This window comes from Brachyhypopomus gauderio, chromosome 19, assembly GCF_052324685.1.
Source record: "Brachyhypopomus gauderio isolate BG-103 chromosome 19, BGAUD_0.2, whole genome shotgun sequence".
Classification (NCBI taxonomy): Eukaryota; Metazoa; Chordata; class Actinopteri; order Gymnotiformes; family Hypopomidae; genus Brachyhypopomus; species Brachyhypopomus gauderio.
The window spans coordinates 9,243,537-9,266,325 of record NC_135229.1 but is presented as its reverse complement, the minus strand read 5'-3'; the positions used below and the strand labels follow the sequence as shown (position 1 = coordinate 9,266,325).

Here is a 22,789-nt window from a genome sequence, read left to right as displayed (position 1 = left end):
ACTGCCGCATCCAGCGACACTGGGTCCTTCAGGAGCATGTACTGTCGTAGTTCAAAAGGTTCCAGGGCCTCCACGAACCGGTCCAACGCCAGGCTCCGGCTAACTGCCTCGGGGAAAGTGGGGTACGCTTGGCGCACCAGCAGTGAGACGTCCGCTGCCAGGTCCGCAATACGTTCTCCCCGCGCGCGTCGCCTTTGTATCAGTCTCTGCCGAGCCGCGCCTCCCGAGGGTTGCTCGCCGAACCGCGCACTCAGTGCGCCACGCAAAACAGACAGCTCCTGCAAGTCCTCGTCTCTCAACTCGATGAGGACCCGCCTGGCTCGCCCGCGCAGCGCCATGCATAGTTGTGCCGCCGTCTCCCTTTCCGACCATCCCAGCGTTCTTGCCGCGACCCTCAACTGCGCATCGAATTCAGCCCAGTCGGCGGACCCGTCGAACTGGGGCAGAGTCAGTGGCGAGTTTAGTGCAATCCGGTCCGGGTTCCACGTGGTGTCGCAGCGTTCAGGCAAAGGCGGACCCGTGAGCCGGCCGGTTTCGGGTCTGCCGTTCATCGCCGCCTCCTGCGCCGTTGCCGGCCGGGCGTCTCCGACCCGCGCGATGCTGCGCGGTTCATCCCGACGATCGGTTAACCGCAGGCCGTCTTCCCACCACTCTGGTTTCGCCGTGCTGTGACCGTCAGCGCGGTCCCGCAGCGACTCTTCCTCACGTCGTAGCTGTCTGTCCACCTCGTCGATCCGGTCCATCAGTTCGTGCAGACCAACCCGAGGCCCACTTCTGACACCAATTGTCGCGTCCATGAAGAAAGGAGTCTGACGAGAGGAGCTCATTCTCAACCGCAAATGCTTTTTTTATTTACAATACACCCTCAGTTCACCCCCCATCTGCTCATGCTGACAGCCACCTCACTCAGCCACATTCATATCACGGTGATGGTGTCAGTTTCTACCTATCAGACACTTCAGCACCCCCGAGCGTGTATCCTATGTCCCCATAACTTTCAAAACAGAATACATCAATTAACACATTAACAGTAATGTTAATAACTACTCCACACATTACCCAGCATCCTCTCTGATGAGGGCAGGGCCTGTCAGTCCGCATACATTGCACCGTCACAATATATATACCAACAAACAAACAAAACAACAACACAACCTCAGTTATAAATAAACATATCAGCAAAATACATATAACCGAAAAGGTATAGGTTGAAGCTTGTAGCTTATTATACCTACCCTTTTACTCATTGAATCATAGATGTGGATCAGAGGTAAATAAACTAGATTTTTTTCCGGCGTGAGAAATCGGATGTGTGGCGTGAGAGCGTGTGAAGACGGTCAAATGCGTGTGTCTGACGCTCAATGCGTGTGTCTCACGCTCAATGCGTGAGAGTTGGCAACCCTGGGTTCTGTATCTGAACTCGGGGAAGAGAGCCTCTCTCTGTCACCATCATAATATCCAGTTCTATCTCAGCATGGATTGTGTATTTGAAGACATCTACGTCGAGAAAAAAATATATTGACAAAAGTGGAGCGAGTTTTCAGCTATGGGGACATCATTCATCGTGCACAAATGACATACGTACAGACTTTTGGCCAGCAAACGCAATGCAGAATAGTTTACTGAAATGTCTAAAGTTGCAGATTCCTGTTAATTGTTCAGTTCTTATATTTGTTTGTCTTGTGTCACTCACACATGTTCTCCAAGAAACCAGATAAGAGAAGAGAGGGAAAATGCTGTTATGGTTCTTTGTATTGTACTGTGAAAATATCAGCACTTTTTATTTGAACATGGAGTTCTACTTACGACTTTTTCACAGAATATTTATTTCTGGAAAATTGTAGTTTAAAGTATGAATATTTTTGCAGCTAAGTTTAACAAATTGAACTGTGCAATAAAGAGGTGAGAGCTGAAAACTTTGTGTTTTCAGTTGCACATGTTTTATCAAGATTTGAGGAGAATACAGATTTAAAAAAGAATGCATGTCTATTATTTACATTTAAAATATACCTGCAACATTGGTAAAAAAAAAAAAAAAGACTCGAAAGGACTTGAAATTCCAAGTTTCAGACTTGGGACTTGACTTGACTGTTGCCTGTCTTGACTTGAGACTTGACTTGACTTGAGTGTCTTTGCTTGAGACTTGACTCGGGACTTGAGGTATACAGACTTGGACTTACTTGAGACTTGCAAAACACTGACTTGGTCCCACCTCTGACAGTGAGTGAGTGAGTGAGTGAGTGAGTGAGTGATTGAGCATAAACTGGTTACATTAAAAAATATATATGCGTTTGTTGATTTGCTATGTTTGTTGCATTGATCTCTTGGAGGACATATCACCACTGATGAAGAGCTGGATTTTCATCGCCTACATAGGTTTATGAGTAACTACAGGTTGATATTCTTCTTGTCTACAGGAGGTCTAACACCTGTTCAAGCTAAAGCAGCTAAAAATGGTCATAGCAAAATACCTGATACACCATGTATTGGTGCTGGGGCTGGTTTAGGTGGAGCAGGAGCTGGTCTTTTTCCAGGAGCTGGAGGAGTTCGTCCAGGAGCTGGACTTCTTCCAGGAGCTGGAGGAGTTCTTCCAGGAGCTGGTGAGGAAGAGTAACTAGGTCTAGACATTCCCCGGTGATAATTCTCGTCTCAGGCCCAACAGCCCGCGTACCATAACGTAGCACAGACACAGCTGACCCCGTATCAATTAAGGCACTCACCTGCTGTCCGTTTATGACCAGGGGGGTGTAGAATCCGTTGAAACCCAGCCGGCGCGAGGAGGGTAGGGTCCTAATCGTGCAGTCCGACGCTTTGTGGTTTGGTGACCCACAACTCCAGCATGATCTAGCCCGCCGTACCGTTGGCTCCCGTCACGGTCTGGCGGGAGGCGATGGCTGTGTCGCTGTTCCGCCGGAAAGCACCAGTTCCGCCCTCACCGCTTCCTCCACTGCCGCATCCAGCGACACTGGGTCCTTCAGGAGCATGTACTGTCGTAGTTCAAAAGGTTCCAGGGCCTCCACGAACCGGTCCAACGCCAGGCTCCGGCTAACTGCCTCGGGGAAAGTGGGGTACGCTTGGCGCACCAGCAGTGAGACGTCCGCTGCCAGGTCCGCAATACGTTCTCCCCGCGCGCGTCGCCTTTGTATCAGTCTCTGCCGAGCCGCGCCTCCCGAGGGTTGCTCGCCGAACCGCGCACTCAGTGCGCCACGCAAAACAGACAGCTCCTGCAAGTCCTCGTCTCTCAACTCGATGAGGACCCGCCTGGCTCGCCCGCGCAGCGCCATGCATAGTTGTGCCGCCGTCTCCCTTTCCGACCATCCCAGCGTTCTTGCCGCGACCCTCAACTGCGCATCGAATTCAGCCCAGTCGGCGGACCCGTCGAACTGGGGCAGAGTCAGTGGCGAGTTTAGTGCAATCCGGTCCGGGTTCCACGTGGTGTCGCAGCGTTCAGGCAAAGGCGGACCCGTGAGCCGGCCGGTTTCGGGTCTGCCGTTCATCGCCGCCTCCTGCGCCGTTGCCGGCCGGGCGTCTCCGACCCGCGCGATGCTGCGCGGTTCATCCCGACGATCGGTTAACCGCAGGCCGTCTTCCCACCACTCTGGTTTCGCCGTGCTGTGACCGTCAGCGCGGTCCCGCAGCGACTCTTCCTCACGTCGTAGCTGTCTGTCCACCTCGTCGATCCGGTCCATCAGTTCGTGCAGACCAACCCGAGGCCCACTTCTGACACCAATTGTCGCGTCCATGAAGAAAGGAGTCTGACGAGAGGAGCTCATTCTCAACCGCAAATGCTTTTTTTATTTACAATACACCCTCAGTTCACCCCCCATCTGCTCATGCTGACAGCCACCTCACTCAGCCACATTCATATCACGGTGATGGTGTCAGTTTCTACCTATCAGACACTTCAGCACCCCCGAGCGTGTATCCTATGTCCCCATAACTTTCAAAACAGAATACATCAATTAACACATTAACAGTAATGTTAATAACTACTCCACACATTACCCAGCATCCTCTCTGATGAGGGCAGGGCCTGTCAGTCCGCATACATTGCACCGTCACAATATCTATACCAACAAACAAACAAAACAACAACACAACCTCAGTTATAAATAAACATATCAGCAAAATACATATAACCGAAAAGGTATAGGTTGAAGCTTGTAGCTTATTATACCTACCCTTTTACTCATTGAATCATAGATGTGGATCAGAGGTAAATAAACTAGATTTTTTTCCGGCGTGAGAAATCGGATGTGTGGCGTGAGAGCGTGTGAAGACGGTCAAATGCGTGTGTCTGACGCTCAATGCGTGTGTCTCACGCTCAATGCGTGAGAGTTGGCAACCCTGGGTTCTGTATCTGAACTCGGGGAAGAGAGCCTCTCTCTGTCACCATCATAATATCCAGTTCTATCTCAGCATGGATTGTGTATTTGAAGACATCTACGTCGAGAAAAAAATATATTGACAAAAGTGGAGCGAGTTTTCAGCTATGGGGACATCATTCATCGTGCACAAATGACATACGTACAGACTTTTGGCCAGCAAACGCAATGCAGAATAGTTTACTGAAATGTCTAAAGTTGCAGATTCCTGTTAATTGTTCAGTTCTTATATTTGTTTGTCTTGTGTCACTCACACATGTTCTCCAAGAAACCAGATAAGAGAAGAGAGGGAAAATGCTGTTATGGTTCTTTGTATTGTACTGTGAAAATATCAGCACTTTTTATTTGAACATGGAGTTCTACTTACGACTTTTTCACAGAATATTTATTTCTGGAAAATTGTAGTTTAAAGTATGAATATTTTTGCAGCTAAGTTTAACAAATTGAACTGTGCAATAAAGAGGTGAGAGCTGAAAACTTTGTGTTTTCAGTTGCACATGTTTTATCAAGATTTGAGGAGAATACAGATTTAAAAAAGAATGCATGTCTATTATTTACATTTAAAATATACCTGCAACATTGGTAAAAAAAAAAAAAAAGACTCGAAAGGACTTGAAATTCCAAGTTTCAGACTTGGGACTTGACTTGACTGTTGCCTGTCTTGACTTGAGACTTGACTTGACTTGAGTGTCTTTGCTTGAGACTTGACTCGGGACTTGAGGTATACAGACTTGGACTTACTTGAGACTTGCAAAACACTGACTTGGTCCCACCTCTGACAGTGAGTGAGTGAGTGAGTGAGTGAGTGAGTGATTGAGCATAAACTGGTTACATTAAAAAATATATATGCGTTTGTTGATTTGCTATGTTTGTTGCATTGATCTCTTGGAGGACATATCACCACTGATGAAGAGCTGGATTTTCATCGCCTACATAGGTTTATGAGTAACTACAGGTTGATATTCTTCTTGTCTACAGGAGGTCTAACACCTGTTCAAGCTAAAGCAGCTAAAAATGGTCATAGCAAAATACCTGATACACCATGTATTGGTGCTGGGGCTGGTTTAGGTGGAGCAGGAGCTGGTCTTTTTCCAGGAGCTGGAGGAGTTCGTCCAGGAGCTGGACTTCTTCCAGGAGCTGGAGGAGTTCTTCCAGGAGCTGGTGAGGAAGAGTGAGTGAGTGAGTGAGTGAGTGTGTGTGTGTGTGTGTGTGTGTGTGTGTGTGTGTGTGTGTGAGTGAGTGAGTGAGTGAGTGAGCGAGCATAAACTGGTTTCATTTAAAAAACATGCATTTGATTGGAGGACATATCTTGGAGGACATATCACCACTGAATGAAGAGCAGCATTTTCATTGCCTACGTAGGTCTTTATGAGTAACTACAGGTTGATATTCTCCTTGTCTATAGGAGGTCTAACACCTGCCCAGGCCAAAGCAGCTAAATATGGTAAATTATGTTCCACTAATACAATGATAGATTATAGCCCTTAATGGACAAACCTTATCTGTGTATATTAAATCTGATTAAGTAAGTACAAGGACTTCATCACTTCTTGGATCTTCATGAACTACTTTCAAGGTGCTGGAGCTGGTTTAGGCGGACTTGGGGCAGGTCTGGGTGGTGTAGGTGTTCCAGGTGCTGGAGTTTTCCCTGGGGCAGGAGGTATGTCCTAGAGAACCAACAATTTTTTAAACCATGCCATGAACCATTCCTCTAGTTGCACTCCTACAGCTATTTCATTTGTAATAGTTTAGTTTCATAGAGTGAGTCAAAGTAGTTTAATTTTCCATACAGCAAGTCACAGTAGCAGGGTTGCCAACTCTCACGCAATGGGCGTGAGACACACGCATTTGACTGTCTTCACATGCCTAACATCCGATTTCTCACGCTGAAAAAAAGGTTATTTATCTCAGAGTTTATTTATCTCTGATCTACATCTATGATTCAAAGAGTTAATAGTTCGGTCTGGCGCTTTAGGAGAGGAAACATAAACATATAATAATTTGACGCCCCCACCCCCTCCCCCCCTGCAAAACAAATCTCACTCCAAGTGATTTTGAAAAGTTGGCAATCCTGCAGTAGTTTATTTATAGTAGTACTTATTTTTGCTTCCTACAATTTCAGTTGTAGTAGTTTCGTTTCTCTCGAACAGCGAGTCACACTAGTTTAGTTTCACTCGTACAGTGAGTCACTGGAGTTTAGTTTCACTCGTACAATGAGTCACAGTATTTCAGTTTCACTCAGATGAGTCACAGTAGTTTAGTTTTACTCAGACAGTGAGACACAGTAGTTTAGTTTCACACTTACAGTGAGTCATAGTAGTTTAGTTTAACTCATACAGTGAGTCACAGTAGTTTAATTGTGAGTGAGTAAACTGCTCTCATTTCACTGTTGCAGCAGGACTTTCACCAGCTCAGGCCAAAGCAGCTAAGTACGGTAAATGACCAGCAGTTTTCTGCTATTCAAACATTTTATTAAACATTAAATACATCTGTGAGCATGCCTCAGGATAACTGACTGTTCTGACTTCTTAGAACAGTCAGTTCTAAGATATACATTAAACGTATACAGATATATGTGATATACATTGCAGCTCCACTGGGAAAAGTTATACTGGATATGGTTGTTGTCTCCCCAGGTGCTGGGGCTGGATTAGGAGGTGCTGGATTGGGAGGTGCTGGACGTGTACCTGGCTTTGGGGGGGGCACAGGTAAGAGAATTTAGATCTAGAGGTAGAAGTAGAATTAGAATCCGAACTAAAACTAGAATTTAATTGCACTAGAATGTTGTCACTTAATGTGGGTGGGTTAATTGTGTCTGTTCTCCTTTATATCTGTGACGGGTAGGGTGAGCGAAAATAAATGGAAGCGATCACGCCAAGTCTCAGGGAAAAAGGATGGTTTAATATGTAAAGTGCGCAAACCAAAACCCGTGAACTGATCCGAATTAAGGATATAATAACCAGCAGTCAACTGGTACAAAGACAAGACATATATAGACGAACAAACGACCCTCAGGTGAGACGGATCACGGGCTCCGCCCACCTGAGGAACGAACACAACACCACACCCACAGGACAAGCTGCTGCTGTAGACGGGGGCGACCAGTAGGGGGCCGCCGTACCGTGACAGATCCCCCCCTCCAAGCCGCACTCCCCTCCACCGGCTGTGCGGCCTACAGCAGCAGCACACAAAACAAAGGGGCAGGCAGGCAGGGACAAGGGACACACCCCCTGTAGTCCCGGAGCTGAAACACAAAACACAAACACAGGTTAGCTCGCCTACCTGGGCGGGACCCTGGACCGACTGGGCCGTCAACAAGACAAAACCACGCCCCGGTCGGTCACAGGGCCCTCACGCCCTAACCGGCATTAAGCCGCATAGCCCCACAGGTGCGAGGACGACGGGCCATGGCTCCTTGTCCGTCCGGGGTGTATGTGTGTGCAGGTTACCTCTCTGGGGCGTGGCTACGTCACCTCCAGGACCCCGTGGAAGGGTCTCCGTCTTGTGCAGGAGCTCTTCAGACCGGAGCCCCATGGTCCCCAAACATCCGGGGGCCCCAACCCTCTAGGGAGGGGCTCTTTAAGACCGGGCTCCGGTCACCCCACAACATAAGGGGGCTCCTGCCAGGTGGAGACCTCCACAAGGCCCAGGAACGCCACGATCCACCGCCGGGGAGAAACACCTGCACATAAAACAAATGCACACACACACCCACACCCACACAAAACACATACGCGCACTACCCTGATCCCCCCTACAATGGGGGAGGGGTCTCCGTCTCAGCAGGGGACTTCCACCTGCTCAGGAGAACCCCCCACGTTCCTGGTCAGGGCCTCCCTCAGGAGCGATGCCCTTCATACCACACTCTGTGGCATGGGACCATCACTGGTCCACCCCCAACACACACTCAAGGGGGAGGAGCATGTGTGGAATTACATACAACATATCACAGGCACGCGAGAACACACACGCAAAGACTAGACAAACAAAAAACAGTGTACAAACAATGAACGAATGGGACTCTTACATGCGCGCTCGGTAGTATGGTGACGTGCCGCTCAGGTTCGCAGTCGCTCCCCCACACAAAACACAAGACGACAGGGGAGCGAGGCGACAGTGACGAGCTGCACCCGCGTCACACACGAAACACTAAACATATAACACCACGAGCACGCACACTGGTCCACACGCCCATTCACACGTACACTTCACCCACACAAAACATGAAGAGTATACAGGGAAGACGCCCTGGTCCTCGCCGTGCAACACACAAAACAAACACACGGCGAAACTCTTCCGACACACAAACAACGGACATGAAGAGCTGTCTCAGGGCAGACTGCCCTGGTCCTCGCCGTGCTACACACACACACACACACACACACACACACACACACACACACACAACACAAAAGCACGGCGGAGCTCTTCAAACACAACACCACGCAGACAAACACTTACCACGAGACATGACCACGAACGAAGGAGAAAGTAAAGGAGACTGGCGGCTTCCGAAAGTGGCTGGTTATTCTGTGACGGGTAGGGTGAGCGAAAATAAATGGAAGCGATCACGCCAAGTCTCAGGGAAAAAGGATGGTTTAATATGTAAAGTGCGCAAACCAAAACCCGTGAACTGATCCGAATTAAGGATATAATAACCAGCAGTCAACTGGTACAAAGACAAGACATATATAGACGAACAAACGACCCTCAGGTGAGACGGATCGCGGGCTCCGCCCACCTGAGGGACGAACACAACACCACACCCACAGGACAAGCTGCTGCTGTAGACGGGGGCGACCAGTAGGGGGCCGCCGTACCGTGACAATATCCTTGCAATTTCTGAAACTGTGAAGCTTTTAACAGTTTAATTTGGCACAGTGTAGACAAGAATCTTTTCCCTTCTATGCAAATTAACATTACTGTCACCTTTCTTCAGGTAGCTATGCTGCTGCAAAAGCTGCAAAATATGGTAATGATGGTTGAATACAAAATGTGTTATAATTATGTGATTCATACAATAATTAAATTATTTCTTTTTTAATTTACCATTTTCATCCGCGCTCTTTATTGACCAGGTCCAGGGGGCATTGGAGGAGTGGGAGGAGCCGGCGGTGTACCAGGGGTCGGAGGTGAATGTGACATGCTAGCTTACCCACCTATCAGAAACTATATGTGAATACACAGCGTACAGAAGATACAGTGATATTCCTCAGGATGCTGATTCCTCAAAATGCTGTTTCTGACATGGAGAAAGTTTTAGAAATTTTGGTCAAATCTGGTTTTCTATTCTAGGGCTGGGTGGAGCAGGTGTGGGTGGAGCAGGTGTGGGTGGAGCAGCTCCGTTTGCAGCATATCCTGGTGGAGTCAAGCCTCCTAAGTATGGTAAGATAATCTAGTATGTTATAATAAACTAGTATGTGTGAGGTATCACACCTTCAGTCTCCATGTTGAAGGACTGTGGCCATGCTTCACCCTGATACCACTGCTACAGTTAGCCAGGCCTGCACTATCACTGTGCCACAGTTAGCCAGGCCTGCACTATCACTGGTCTACAGTTAGCCAGGCCTGCACTATCACTGCTCTACAGTTAGCCAGGCCTGCACTATCACTGCTCTACAGTTAGCCAGGCCTGCACTATCACTGTTCTACAGTTAGCCAGGCCTGCACTATCACTGTTCTACAGTTAGCCAGGCCTGCACTATCACTGCTCTACAGTTAGCCAGGCCTGCACTATCACTGTTCTACAGTTAGCCAAGCCTGCAAATCAATCAAATCAATCAAATTTTATTTATATAGCGCTTTTTACAACAGTTGTTGTCACAAAGCAGCTTTACAAGTGCTGAGTCCTAGCCCCCAGTGAGCAAGCCAAAGGCGACAGTGGCAAGGAAAAACTCCCTAGTTTTTTTTTGCATGAGGAAGAAACCTTGAGAGGAACTAAGACTCAGGGAGGGAACCCATCCTCCTCTGGCCGACACCGGTCACCATGACAACAACAACAATTTAGACAGAAAGAAGAGAACTGTGCCACAGTTAGCCAAGCCTGCACTATCACTGTTCTACAGTTAGCCAGGCCTCCACTATCACTGTTCTACAGTTAGCCAGGCCTGCACTATCACTGCTCTACAGTTAGCCAGGCCTGCACTATCACTGTGCCACAGTTAGCCAAGCCTGCAATATCACTGTTCTACAGTTAGCCAGGCCTGCACTATCACTGTGCCACAGTTAGCCAGGCCTGCACTATCACTGTTCTACAGTTAGCCAGGCCTGCACTATCACTGTGCCACAGTTAGCCAGGCCTGCACTATCACTGCTCTACAGTTAGCCAGGCCTGCACTATCACTGCTCTACAGTTAGCCAGGCCTGCACTATCACTGTTCTACAGTTAGCCAGGCCTGCACTATCACTGCTCTACAGATAGCCAGGCCTGCACTATCACTGTTCTACAGTTAGCCAGGCCTGCACTATCACTGTTCTACAGTTAGCCAGGCCTGCACTATCACTGCTCTACAGTTAGCCAGGCCTGCACTATCACTGTTCTACAGTTAGCCAGGCCTGCACTATCACTGTTCTACAGTTAGCCAGGCCTGCACTATCACTGTGCCACAGTTAGGCAGGCCTGCACTATCACTGTGCCACAGTTAGGCAGGCCTAAATCAAACAACAGTTATTTATCTAAGCTAACTGAGGTTTAACTATAACACAACACAGGAGTCCCTGGCACTGGAGTAGGTGGAGTTCCAGGAGCTGTTCCAGGAGGTACGTTCATTTGACTTCTTATAAAGTACACACAGTCCTGGATGAAAGGGCAGGTGCCCTATCACCACATCACAGTCGGGCTTGGTTTAATTCTAATTGAGTGTCAGCTTTGGTTACTGAATGCCCAGTAATGCACTGTGAAGCAGTAAGGTAGTGATCTAGTAATGTAGCTAATCCTAGATTACTCAACGCTAGGGGTTGTTGCCTGCATACAGGCGTTTGTAGAGGGTTGCAGTCAGCATGTTTTTTCTCTCCCAGTTGTTCCTGGGGCAGGTGCAATTCCAGGCATTGGGAACCTCGGGGGAGTTCCTGGTGCCGGAGGTGCGTCACTGTCCTGTGGTGAACATACACAGCAGCTTCACAATTCACACCGTTTCACACCATTCACACCTGTTTTAGTATTTTCAAGAGAACACTCACTCGACAGCGTGTGGATGAATATCCTCTTGACTTGAAACAGTAGATGTATGCAAACAACTGTTATGATAAAGATAAGATTGAAAAATGCTGGGATATTCCTTTAGGATTAGTTTATGGTGGTAATTTTTGAGCTCATATGTTATGGATTATTTGGCGTAGTTGAATGAATAAACAGTTCCACACTTCCATGTCAGGTGAAATATCACTCATTAAGAATAGCATGGGTACTACAACCATAAAACAATATATATAAACAATAAACTACACCTAGCAGATGGAGTCAGTATAAAATTTGAGCCTTTGCATGTTCTGATTCAGTTGTGACTATATATCTAGTTGGCTTTTTAAAAAATTTTAAATAAAATGCTTAATTATATTGACTTTATTGAATGTATGGTCTGTTTGCACTGTTATCTCATGCCAAGTGTGAAACTGTGTCCCAGGAGACTGAGATTCGATCTCCCTCAACACACATCCGTGGTGAGAAGGAACGAGCACAAACGGACTTTAACTTTAATTTGGTTGTGTCTTTAGGATATCCTGCTGGTGCCAAAGCCCTTAAATATGGTGAGTGTACTCAGTCTGATTATTGATCAAAAAGGCACAGTTACCCTCCCTGAATGGCGATTCTTCTCTGAACATGCCTTATGCATTAGCATTAAGCTTAATTGCTATGGAACACAGCCAGCAGTGATCCAGGCCATGTTCTGTATAAACTGGCTCACACGCCCTGGTGGTGCCGTCTTTGGCGTTCCAGTAGGTGTCGTGGGCGCTGTGCCCGGAGCCCCCAATAACTGGGGGTAAACATTAATGATCCTCAAAAGACATTTAGTGTGTGCACAGCAGTGGAAACAGAGCCTCTGCAGCATAACATAGATGCTTTCTAGTACCCTAGAAAATCAAAGAGATTACTGGAGGTGTTGAGATTTTCTACAAAACATGAGTGGAGAAAGCTGGTGTTTGGTCATCAAAACAGACGTAGTGTGCATTCAGTTCACTTTAGCCGATGTAGGTCACACATGTTCCCGTGATGTCGGTCTTGAGCCTTGCACAAACACATCTCCCACTGAACAGTAGAGAAAGATCATACATCACTCTAAATCAATGTGTCGGCTCAGTTATTTACTGCACTGATGAGCTTAAACCACATTTCACATTGTAAACATGTTCCTACAAATTGATTAGAGCTACAATACTCAGATGTTTAAAACTGTAGATGATTCTCAGATTGCTTGGTGGGGAGAGTTTGAGGCAGAACTACACAGAGTCCAGTGAGTTTGGACTGATTGTTTGGACAGGTCACCACAGGTCAGGGGGCGGAGCTGAAGCTTTGGTGGTTCATGGGGGTTGGCACTGGAGCTCCAGAAGGCAGAATTATGTATGTTCATCATGTTAAGAATTAACAGAGAAGCCAAACTCCCAATTAAAGTTAATCACTAATTGAATTGTTTCATGTGTGAAACAGCTGATCATACCAGTCAGCTTTAGAAAGCAATATGAAAATATGCTGGTGTATTGCAATATATATTTTCATATTTACATAAGATTGTCACATACATTTAAGACAAGGTTGTTCACTATCAGGCATAACAGCATTTTTAGATGTTTCTAAAACTCAAAAAATATACACTGTACAAAGAAATGAAGGGAGCACTTAATCATCCCAGTGTAACACAACATCAGTTAAACTTCAGGGTTCTCAGTCTGTCCAGTCAGGAGGTGTAAGAGATTGTGAATTAGTTTCACCTGCTTTGCTGCAGATGAAAGTGACAACAGGTGCACTGGAGAGGCAGTAGCAACACAACCCCAAAAACGGAGCCGTAGCCACAGTTCTGAAGGACGTGAAGGAGTTTAGAGACGGTGTGATGAATACTGTGTTACCAGAAACACCATCCAGCATGACCTGTTGGGTGGGAAAGGGAAGTGTCACCGAAACTTCACCAATGGTAGCCAACAGTGCACTGAATGCTGTGAGGTAGTGGGATGAAATCCTCAGAGCCACTGACAGACTTTTACAGTGGTGCAGTGGTACAGTGGACTTTACAGTGGTGTAGTGGTACAGTGGACTTTACAGTGGTGTAGTGGTACAGTGGACTTTTACAGTGGTGTATTGGTACAGTGGTGTAGTGGTACAGTGGTGTAGTGGTACAGTGGACTTTACAGTGGTACAGTGGAATTTACAGTGGTGCAGTGGTACAGTAGCACAGTGGACTTTACAATGGTGTAGTGGTACAGTGGACTTTTACAGTGGTGTATTGGTACAGTGGTGTAGTGGTACAGTGATACAGTGGTGCAGTGGTACAGTAGCACAGTGGACTTTACAGTGGTGTAGTGGTACAGTGGACGTTTACAGTGGTGTATTGGTACAGTGGTGTAGTGGTACAGTGATACAGTGGACTTTACAGTGGTACAGTGGACTTTACAGTGGTGTAGTGGTACGGTGGACTTTACAGTGGTGTAGTGGTATAGTGGTACAGTGGACTTTACTGTGGTGTAGTGGTACAGTGGACCTTAGAGTGGTATAATGGGCTTTATAGTGGTGCAGTGGTGAATTGGACTTTACAGTGGTACAGTGATACAGTGGATTTTACTGTGGTGCAGTGGGCTTTACAGTGGACCTTACAGTGGTGCAGTGGTACTTTGCAGTGGTACAGTGCGCTTTACAGTGGTGTCGTGGTGCAGATTTTGGGTTACACTGAACAGGCATGGTAAAGATATTCATCTCTAATCTTTTGTTCAACATCTGATGAGTGAATTAAGTGTCCCCTTAATTGTTTGTGTAATCTGTGGAGATTCTTTTAAACCTCCAAACCCTTCCACACCTGCAACACATTACCTTCTACATGACATCTGCCCGTAATACTGTATGGTATACCTAAATTCTGCATGTACACTAATAGCCCACACTGTGTAGCTGAAAACCTGCTAATGATATTGCAAAACGTCTGTGATGCTCATTTGTTTGTGCTGTGTACAGGGTTGGGTGGAGCAGGCGCAGGTGGAGCAGGCGCAGGTGGAGCAGCTCCGTTTGCAGGTAAGCTAGCACTACACCTGTGACGTGATCATTACTGCAATATCAGCCAACAGAAAGCATTACTAGGCAAGACTTGAGGTAACCCTTGCAACCACACTGAAGTTGGTACTGGTTTTTAATTTGAAAATTCTTTTTGTTTTAGGCTATGGGTCTGGTGTGAAACCCCCTAAACCTGGTAAGTCTGATCAATTCCTCTAAGTAATAGAACCACTTCTAATGTGAACAGCAGTTATATTGTGTACTAGAACACACCTGAAAATGCTCTCACTCTTTGGTCTCTGTGGCAGTACCAGGTGGAGTGGCCACAGTCCCGGGTGCTGGAATTGCAGGACCAGGTGTAGTCCCGGGTGCTGGAATTGCAGGACCAGGTGTAGTCCCGGGTGCTGGAATTGCAGGAACAGGTGTAGTCCCGGGGCAAATCCCAGGTGCTGGAGGTAATCAATCCTAAAAGAGCTTCATTAATTAACAGTGATTATATTGTCCGTCCTGCTGGAGAAATACACCACATGATATAAACCAAAAATACCTGTTGTTGCAATTAGAAGAACATTTGTGCTTTGTTTTTATCGTAGTATATCCAGGTGGGGTTAAGCCTCCCAAATATGGTAAGATGTGTTTTCTCTATGATATTCTTTACAACCTTCTTTCAGTAGTTACAGGTCCAGTCTAGAAATGAAACCATCAAACCACTGAAAGTGCAGTAGTAGCCCGTTCATGCACCAATGTTGCCAAACTGCTGATGTTGGGCCCCTGAGCAAGGCCCTTAACACTTTATCATTCCAGCTGTATTCAGTAATAACTGTAAGTCAGCTACATGTACTTCCGGTAATAATGTGTGCCAGTGTCATTTATTAAAGTAGGATTTCCTGGTGGTCCCACCACCTAAACAAACCCACCATCCTGCTCGAGTACGGCCACACCTGAGCCCACATCAGGACTGTCCAGCCTCAGCAGGAAGAGGTCTGCCCGTGTAAAACTGCACTTAACGTTCAGCTCTGTCTTACAGTTGTGCCGAGCACTGGCGTGTCCGGGACAGGAGTTCCAGGAGCACCGGCCGTCCTGATTCCAGGGGGCACTGGTGTTCCTCTAACACCGGAGAGGCTAGGTATGTGGAAAATGTTATGTCACTTTTCATGTGTTACATTTCTGTTACTTTAGCTCCACCAAGTGGACAGATGTTGCACCTACTTTACTATGTGTTCACTATGTGTTCACTATGTGTTCACTATGTGTTCACTATGTGTTCACTATGTGTTCACTATGTATTTCAGCCAAGGTCCCAACTTTGTCCCCAGACGGAGTGTCTGGTCCAGGTAAGGTCCTTTACTTCCATTTTGTGAACTCCATGACAGTGGCAATGTTTGGATAACCTAGAAATATTTTTCTGCTTTGGTCTCTACATGTTGATGTTGAGACCTCTCAAAATGCTCCATATTAATCCATTAGAATACATTATGAAGTAGAAGGAACAGGTTGTATCCTGCATGCTAGAAGAACAGGGGCATAAAGAAAAGAAGAAGGGCTATAAAGTTGTGATCTGGGATGATCCACTGCAGCAGGGCTACAGTTGTGATCTGGGGAGATCCACTCTAACAGGGGTACAAAGTTGTGATCTGGGAAGATCCACTCTAACAGGGCTACAGTTGTGATCTGGGGAGATCCACTCTAACAGGGGTACAAAGTTGTGATCTGGGAAGATCCACTCTAACAGGGCTACAGTTGTGATCTGGGAAGATCCACTCTTAACAGGGCTACAGTTGTGATCTGGGGAGGTCCACTCTAACAGGGGTAGTTGTGATCCTCGGAGATCCACTGTTTTCTGCTCCCCAGCACTCCTAGCTGGATTTAAGCCTGTCAAGACTGCATCCGCATCCTCCATCCTTACCAGATGTTCCTTAAGTCCAAGGCCTCTAAATACTAGCTTGCTAAACCTTGCTCCATTTCCGCCTAGCAAAGGCGAAGCTAATCCATCTGCGTGTAGCTGATTCACGCCCAAATGCCACCCTGGCTGCTGCGAACACGGGTTATGTCCACGTCCACAGAGCCGCCGAGTGGCGTTCCTGACAGGGCTGAATGTGGAACATGTTGTCTTTTGACAGGACCAACGGCTATTGTCACCCCAGGCAAGGCCCCAGAGCCCAGTAAGACCTACTGTGTTGCATGATCTCTGTGGCGGATGGCCCCACTCTGTGGAAACTATATCACATCTGTGCATCTTTAATCCTTCCCTCTGTCCTCCACTAATCTCGACTAAACCGTGTTTGAAATGCACTCCGCAATCTCTTCGCTGGTAGATTGACAAACCCATCGGTGACACGACGTCCCTGACAGACGAACTATAACAAACACTGCTTGTGCAAATAAACTCTTTAACTGTAGGTGTTAACTGTGAGTGATGGTAGGGTTAGCAGAGCTGGATATTTGCAACGAAGAGAATACCAGCGAAGAGTTAAATATGTACACAATCAATTTAAATATGCACATAATCATTTTCATTTTTCTATACAGGTGCAACTGGAGTAGCTCCAGGTATGAGATAAAAAATTATTTACTTGACAGTTTATGTCTTGATCAGACTACCTACAAAATAATTGTTTTTGTTTCAGATGATTGTAGATGATTAATATTTTTCCAGGATGTTAAGAACTGCCCTTAATCATCTGATGATCTCAGTTCTGTTGATGTTTCAAACTCCACCCACTGATAATCACCTACCAATGACAAACTTTCATTTCCTCACAGGAGTTCTGCGGCCTGCTGGTACGTGCCCACACTCTGCCCATGTTCATAAATGTGCTGCTTCCCTCTCTGTTACGTATGTAAGTTCGTTTATTGGTCCAGTGTGGTAGTTGTACTCTTCACCTTCACAGTGGGAGCTGGAGTGGTTCAGCCTAGTGGTGAGTTAATACTTTTGTTCTAGGCAACATTTATATTAACAGATCATTCATTTGTGTATAGATTTATGTTCCATTATAATGGAACCCCTGTCCCTTGTTTACTATTTAATACTTACTACTGCAGACATGTAGTTTAGAATAACAGCATTACGGATGCTGTTTTAGCTCTCCCTCTCCCTCTCTTTCCCTCTCTATCTATCTCTCTTTTGCTCTTTCTTTCTTTCTCTCTCTCTCTCTCTCTCTCTCTCTCAAGATTCAAAAGATTCAAGATTCAGAGAAGCTCTATTGCATGACTGTAATTTACAACAATATTGCCAAAGCATTAGAACAATAGACATAAAGTAATTACAAAAAAGAAATAAGATAATTAAAAATAAATGAAAAGAAATTTTAAAAAGAAATAAAATAATTACAAAATAAGTGACAAGTAAAGTAAAAAATAAAAATAACAATAATTAAAATAAGGGGGGGGGCAGGCGGAGACATGCAGATATATACTGGGCAGTGTGGGGGCGGAGACATGCAGATATATACTGGGCAGTGTGGGGGCGGAGACATGCAGATATATACTGGGCAGTGTGGGGGCGGAGACATGCAGATATGTACTGGGCAGTGTGGGGGCGGAGACATGCAGATATATACTGGGCAGTGTGGGGGCGGAGACATGCAGATATATACTGGGCAGTGGGGGCGGAGACATGCAGATATATACTGGGCAGTGGGGGCGGAGACATGCAGATATATACTGGGCAGTGTGGGGGCGGAGACATGCAGATATATACTGGGCAGTGTTTCCCTCTCCCAGAATTATTCCTAATAGCTTAATGTTGCTTATTTTTTGTTTTGTGCAATGTCATTACACCATTACTTTATGTGTAATACTGCCCCTGATGGTAAGTTTTCATCCTACACATCTCACTACATTACTTTAACCTACTGAATTCTCCCTCATCATATTTGTTCTCTGGCAGCATTATAATGTGAGTCAAAATCCTGTCTTACTGTGTTTTTTCCTTCTTCATTTCTTCTCAAAAAGGTACAGGTGTACTGCCTGGTACGTATCTCAGCATACATGTTTTTGTCCACTAGAGGTCAGTGTGTTCCAGTTAAAAGTTGCCAAACACCCTTTTCTGAATTGCTAAAACTAATTTCCTGAAATTTCCTCTCTGTTTCTTAAAACAGTAAACACAAACTACACACAGGAAACCTTTGACTTAAAACTCTTAAAACAATGCAAAACTATTTTGATCTTTATCCCAAACCAAACAGATAACATACAATACATAAAAATAACTAAATGCAGAATACTCTGGGCAGAGCAGCAGAAAACAGGACCTTCATTTATTATAGACCCCATGCACATTCCCTCAATTACATTTTAAATGCTTATATGTAAAATAAAAATATGTAAATGAACAAAAAATTTATAGCACTATATGATTGCAACATGATTACAGAGAAGGTATTTGGAGTGCTTTTTTAGGTGTTGGTTGTGTTAGTGTAGGTATTTGGAGTGCTGGTTTAGGTATTGGATGTGTTAGTGTAGGTATTTGGAGTGCTGGTTTAGGTATTGGTTGTGTTAGTGTAGGTCTCGGGAGTGTTGGTGTAGGTATTGTTTGTGTTAGTGTAGGTATTTGGAGTGTTAGTGTAGGTATTGTTTGTGTTAGTGTGGGTATTTGGAGTGCTGGTTTAGGTATTGGATGTGTTAGTGTAGGTATTTGGAGTGCTGGTTTAGGTATTGGATGTGTTAGTGTAGGTCTCGGGAGTGCTGGTATTGGTTTTAATGGCGATGACAGAACTCCTAGTTGACATGAAGTTCTCACAGGATTTTGTTATAAACTAAACTTATTGTTGTTTCTTAGGTGCTGCTGTTAAACCCCCCAAGACTGGAGGACTCGGTAAGTATTTCAAAATACATTTTCCATTCTGATGACTGAGCCCAGACGTTGACACACTGACGTCCCCTGCTGATCTCTGCAGGTCCTGGTGCAATCCCCTATGGTAGCTATGTGCGTAAGTATCCAGTGTGGGCTTCATGTCTGCTCATACCATGGCTGCAGCACTCTTAATGGGAAACTTTTCTTCTCTCAGCTTCTTACGCTGGTGTGCCACCAGGGGGCAGTGTTGGAACCTTACCAGGCGCCAAGCCACTCAAGGCACCAGGTATGATAATGCACACCTGTTTCCCCTTTCCATTAGATAAGATCAGTAAGAGGAAGATAAGCATAGCCATGTATGAGGTAGAAGTGTTTAGAAAATACTTTTAAATATGTTTTGACCTCTGAGCATTTTTGACTTTCTGGATATTGTGACACACTTGGGCCTTTGTGCTGGTGTGCACGTCACCTGCTTTTGCTATGTAGTGTATACTCACAAACACCTAAACCAATACTCCCAGTACCTAAACCTACACCCCCAGTACCTAAACCTACACCATCAGGGTTAAGGGTAAGTAGATAAAAGTACCTTCAGTCCATCAGCCACAACAAACACATGTTGGAAGACTGGAATAGTCTTGATGAGCCCTAAATATTCCAGATGACACTGTGTTAGTGCTGGAAAAGCTCCTGGTTCATCATCCGCACTTGCTGACATGCAGCTCTGCTCCTGATTGCATTCTAGGTGTCGGAGGACCAGGTGCTATAACTGGAGTGGGTGGAGTAGCACCTGCAACAGGTAATACACCTGACATCACTCTCACAGTAGTCTATAATACACCTGACATCACTCTCACAGTAGTCTATAATACACCTGACATCACTCTCACAGTAGTCTATAATACACCTGACATCACTCTCACAATAGTCTATAATACACCTGACATCACTCTCACAATAGTCTATAATACACCTGACATCACTCTCACAGTAGTCTATAATACACCTGACATCACTCTCACAATAGTCTATAATACACCTGACATCACTCTCACAGTAGTCTATAATACACCTGACATCACTCTCACAGTAGTCTATAATACACCTGACATCACTCTCTCCCACTAGTCTGTATGTTTGATTTAAGAGCCCTAATTTAATTACTTATTACAATCCATGTAACTTCTGAAACTTCTATGAAGAGGTGATGAAGTGGTGAGAATTTGAACATTACAAACACAACATGATTGTTATTCAGGAAATGCCAACAACTTGCTGTTCCTGCTGTTCAAGAACACAAGACTTGAATCAGCGTTGAATCAGATTAGAGTTCAGACAGTTTACATGAGTTCACTGACCATCAGATTATTTGCTCAGTAATGCTTTGTACATTTGACATGAATGTGACCTCGGGGTTAGGGTTAGGGTTAGGACTAGAGTTAGATCTGATCTAGGGTTAGGGTTGGGTTAGGTGTTAGGGTTCGATCTGATGATTTACTGTGATCTGTTCCAGGTGTGAGGTATCCTACTGGCGTTGGTCTTGGAGCTGGAGGGAAACCCCCTAAACCAGGTACAGCCTGCAACCCCCCCCCCCCCCCCCCCCCCAAGCCCTTTACACCACAGACACTTTACACCACATCTTCCACTGTAGCTCCAGGGAACATCTGCAGTGTGTGCGTGTGTGTGTGTGCGCGTGTGTGTGCGTGCGTGTGTGTGTGTGTGTGGTCAGAATTACAGTAAAGTACACAAGGTTTCCAGAGTAACGGGACATTTTGGATAGAGGTCCTTCATCACCAATGCAAGCACAGACCTTTGCCCTTCCTCTGAAACATCCTGTCCCCCTGGACATTTTGTACTCTTCACTGCAATTCTGACTACATATATAAATGGATATATTTCCACAGTGACCATGATTCTACACTGTGTTAACACTGTGCTAACTAATGAGCTAAAAATGAAAGTGTACAAAATGTATGTATTACATTTAATAAGGTGTGTATGAACTCCCTGTGGAAGGGACTGGATAGACGCTTCCTTTGTTACGGCCTTTGCTAAATTAAGCAGTAGTTTGTAAACAGCAACATTCCTGGATACGCTGGGTGAAGATAAAAGATCCATGTTAACTCTAACCATCCTAACCCTAACCATCCTATCCCTTAGGCCAAATACTCTTCTGAGGGTGGAGCTGAATTCCATCCACCATACACACCACGCACACCACCCACCATACACACCATCCATCATACACACCACTAAAATCTCACCCAGCATGCTCGTTCAGTTCTGTGTTGTGTGAGTGTTCTGAATGTCCAGTGTCCAGTGTGCTATAACAGTTCTCTCTCTCTGTCAGGCTATGGCTCACAGGGTGCAGGTTATCCACATCCAGGTGAGAACAGTGTTGCATCTTCCCCAAACACCTGACATCAGCACAAACATCAGCACAAACACACGTGTCCTAAGGGTTCGGCCCACTGGTGGTATCATATAGCAATACTGTCCTAGTGGTATCACATAGCAACAATGTCCTAGCGGTATCACATAGCAACACTGTCCTAGTGGTATCACATAGTAACACTGTCCTAGCGGTATCACATAGTAACAATGTCCTAGCGGTATCACATAGCAACACTGTCCTAGCGGTATCACATAGTAATACTGTCCTGGTGGTATCACATAGCAACACTGTCCTAGTGGTATCACATAGTAACACTGTCCTGGTGGTATCACATAGCAACACTGTCCTAGTGGTATCACATAGCAACACTGTCCTAGCGGTATCACATAGCAACACTGTCCTAGTGGTATCACATAGCAACATTGTCCTAGCGGTATCACATAGCAACACTGTCCTAGCGATATCACATAGCAACAATGTGCTAGCGGTATCACATAGCAAGTTCGTCTGTGGTGGAAAACCTGTTGTGCTGCAATGTTGGGTGAATCTGTCCCCTCAATAGGTGGTGTAGCCCCAGGAGGTTATGGAGGATTCCCACAGGCTTATCCAGGTAAACCAATGTCCCCTTACAAGTGAAGCTAAAGAACATACGAGTGGCAACACTGTTCTCATCACCAGCCTTCTCCACTGAGGAAGGAGGCAGATCTTCAGGGTCCTTCAGTCTGGACACACTGCACTGGACCTCTAAGATATTAGACCCAATTTGACCATGAGCCATACAGAGGCAGAACTCACACCGCATCAGTGTGAGGCAGATCACAGACACCGCATCAGTGTGAGGTAGATCACACACCGCATTAGTGTGAGGTAGATCACGCACCGCATCAGTGTGAGGTAGATCACGCACCGCATCAGTGTGAGGTAGATCACACACCGCATCAGTGTGAGGTAGATCACGCACCGCATCAGTGTGAGGTAGATCACGCACCGCATCAGTGTGAGGTATATCACGCACCGCATCA

At 45.8% G+C, this 22,789-nt stretch overlaps 1 protein-coding gene across 1 annotated transcript in view; it reads left to right on the top strand.

Annotated features, from left to right (window-relative positions):
• The window catches only part of elna (elastin a), a 66,701-nt gene that overhangs the window by 39,435 nt on the left and 4,477 nt on the right, over positions 1 to 22,789 (top strand). Inside the window, exons 32-61 of the mRNA XM_076981314.1 lie at positions 2,508 to 2,600; positions 5,364 to 5,546; positions 5,791 to 5,829; positions 5,962 to 6,045; positions 6,781 to 6,819; positions 7,022 to 7,093; positions 9,325 to 9,357; positions 9,464 to 9,517; positions 9,681 to 9,770; positions 11,097 to 11,144; positions 11,403 to 11,465; positions 12,099 to 12,131; positions 14,542 to 14,598; positions 14,741 to 14,773; positions 14,886 to 15,032; positions 15,171 to 15,203; positions 15,605 to 15,703; positions 15,870 to 15,911; positions 16,698 to 16,739; positions 17,107 to 17,127; positions 17,341 to 17,358; positions 17,469 to 17,495; positions 18,532 to 18,549; positions 19,358 to 19,393; positions 19,476 to 19,508; positions 19,587 to 19,658; positions 20,118 to 20,171; positions 20,886 to 20,942; positions 21,723 to 21,758; positions 22,330 to 22,377. Coding sequence (XP_076837429.1) covers positions 2,508 to 2,600; positions 5,364 to 5,546; positions 5,791 to 5,829; positions 5,962 to 6,045; positions 6,781 to 6,819; positions 7,022 to 7,093; positions 9,325 to 9,357; positions 9,464 to 9,517; positions 9,681 to 9,770; positions 11,097 to 11,144; positions 11,403 to 11,465; positions 12,099 to 12,131; positions 14,542 to 14,598; positions 14,741 to 14,773; positions 14,886 to 15,032; positions 15,171 to 15,203; positions 15,605 to 15,703; positions 15,870 to 15,911; positions 16,698 to 16,739; positions 17,107 to 17,127; positions 17,341 to 17,358; positions 17,469 to 17,495; positions 18,532 to 18,549; positions 19,358 to 19,393; positions 19,476 to 19,508; positions 19,587 to 19,658; positions 20,118 to 20,171; positions 20,886 to 20,942; positions 21,723 to 21,758; positions 22,330 to 22,377 — 1,704 coding nt within the window. The remainder of the gene's footprint in view (positions 1 to 2,507; positions 2,601 to 5,363; positions 5,547 to 5,790; positions 5,830 to 5,961; positions 6,046 to 6,780; positions 6,820 to 7,021; positions 7,094 to 9,324; positions 9,358 to 9,463; positions 9,518 to 9,680; positions 9,771 to 11,096; positions 11,145 to 11,402; positions 11,466 to 12,098; positions 12,132 to 14,541; positions 14,599 to 14,740; positions 14,774 to 14,885; positions 15,033 to 15,170; positions 15,204 to 15,604; positions 15,704 to 15,869; positions 15,912 to 16,697; positions 16,740 to 17,106; positions 17,128 to 17,340; positions 17,359 to 17,468; positions 17,496 to 18,531; positions 18,550 to 19,357; positions 19,394 to 19,475; positions 19,509 to 19,586; positions 19,659 to 20,117; positions 20,172 to 20,885; positions 20,943 to 21,722; positions 21,759 to 22,329; positions 22,378 to 22,789) is intronic.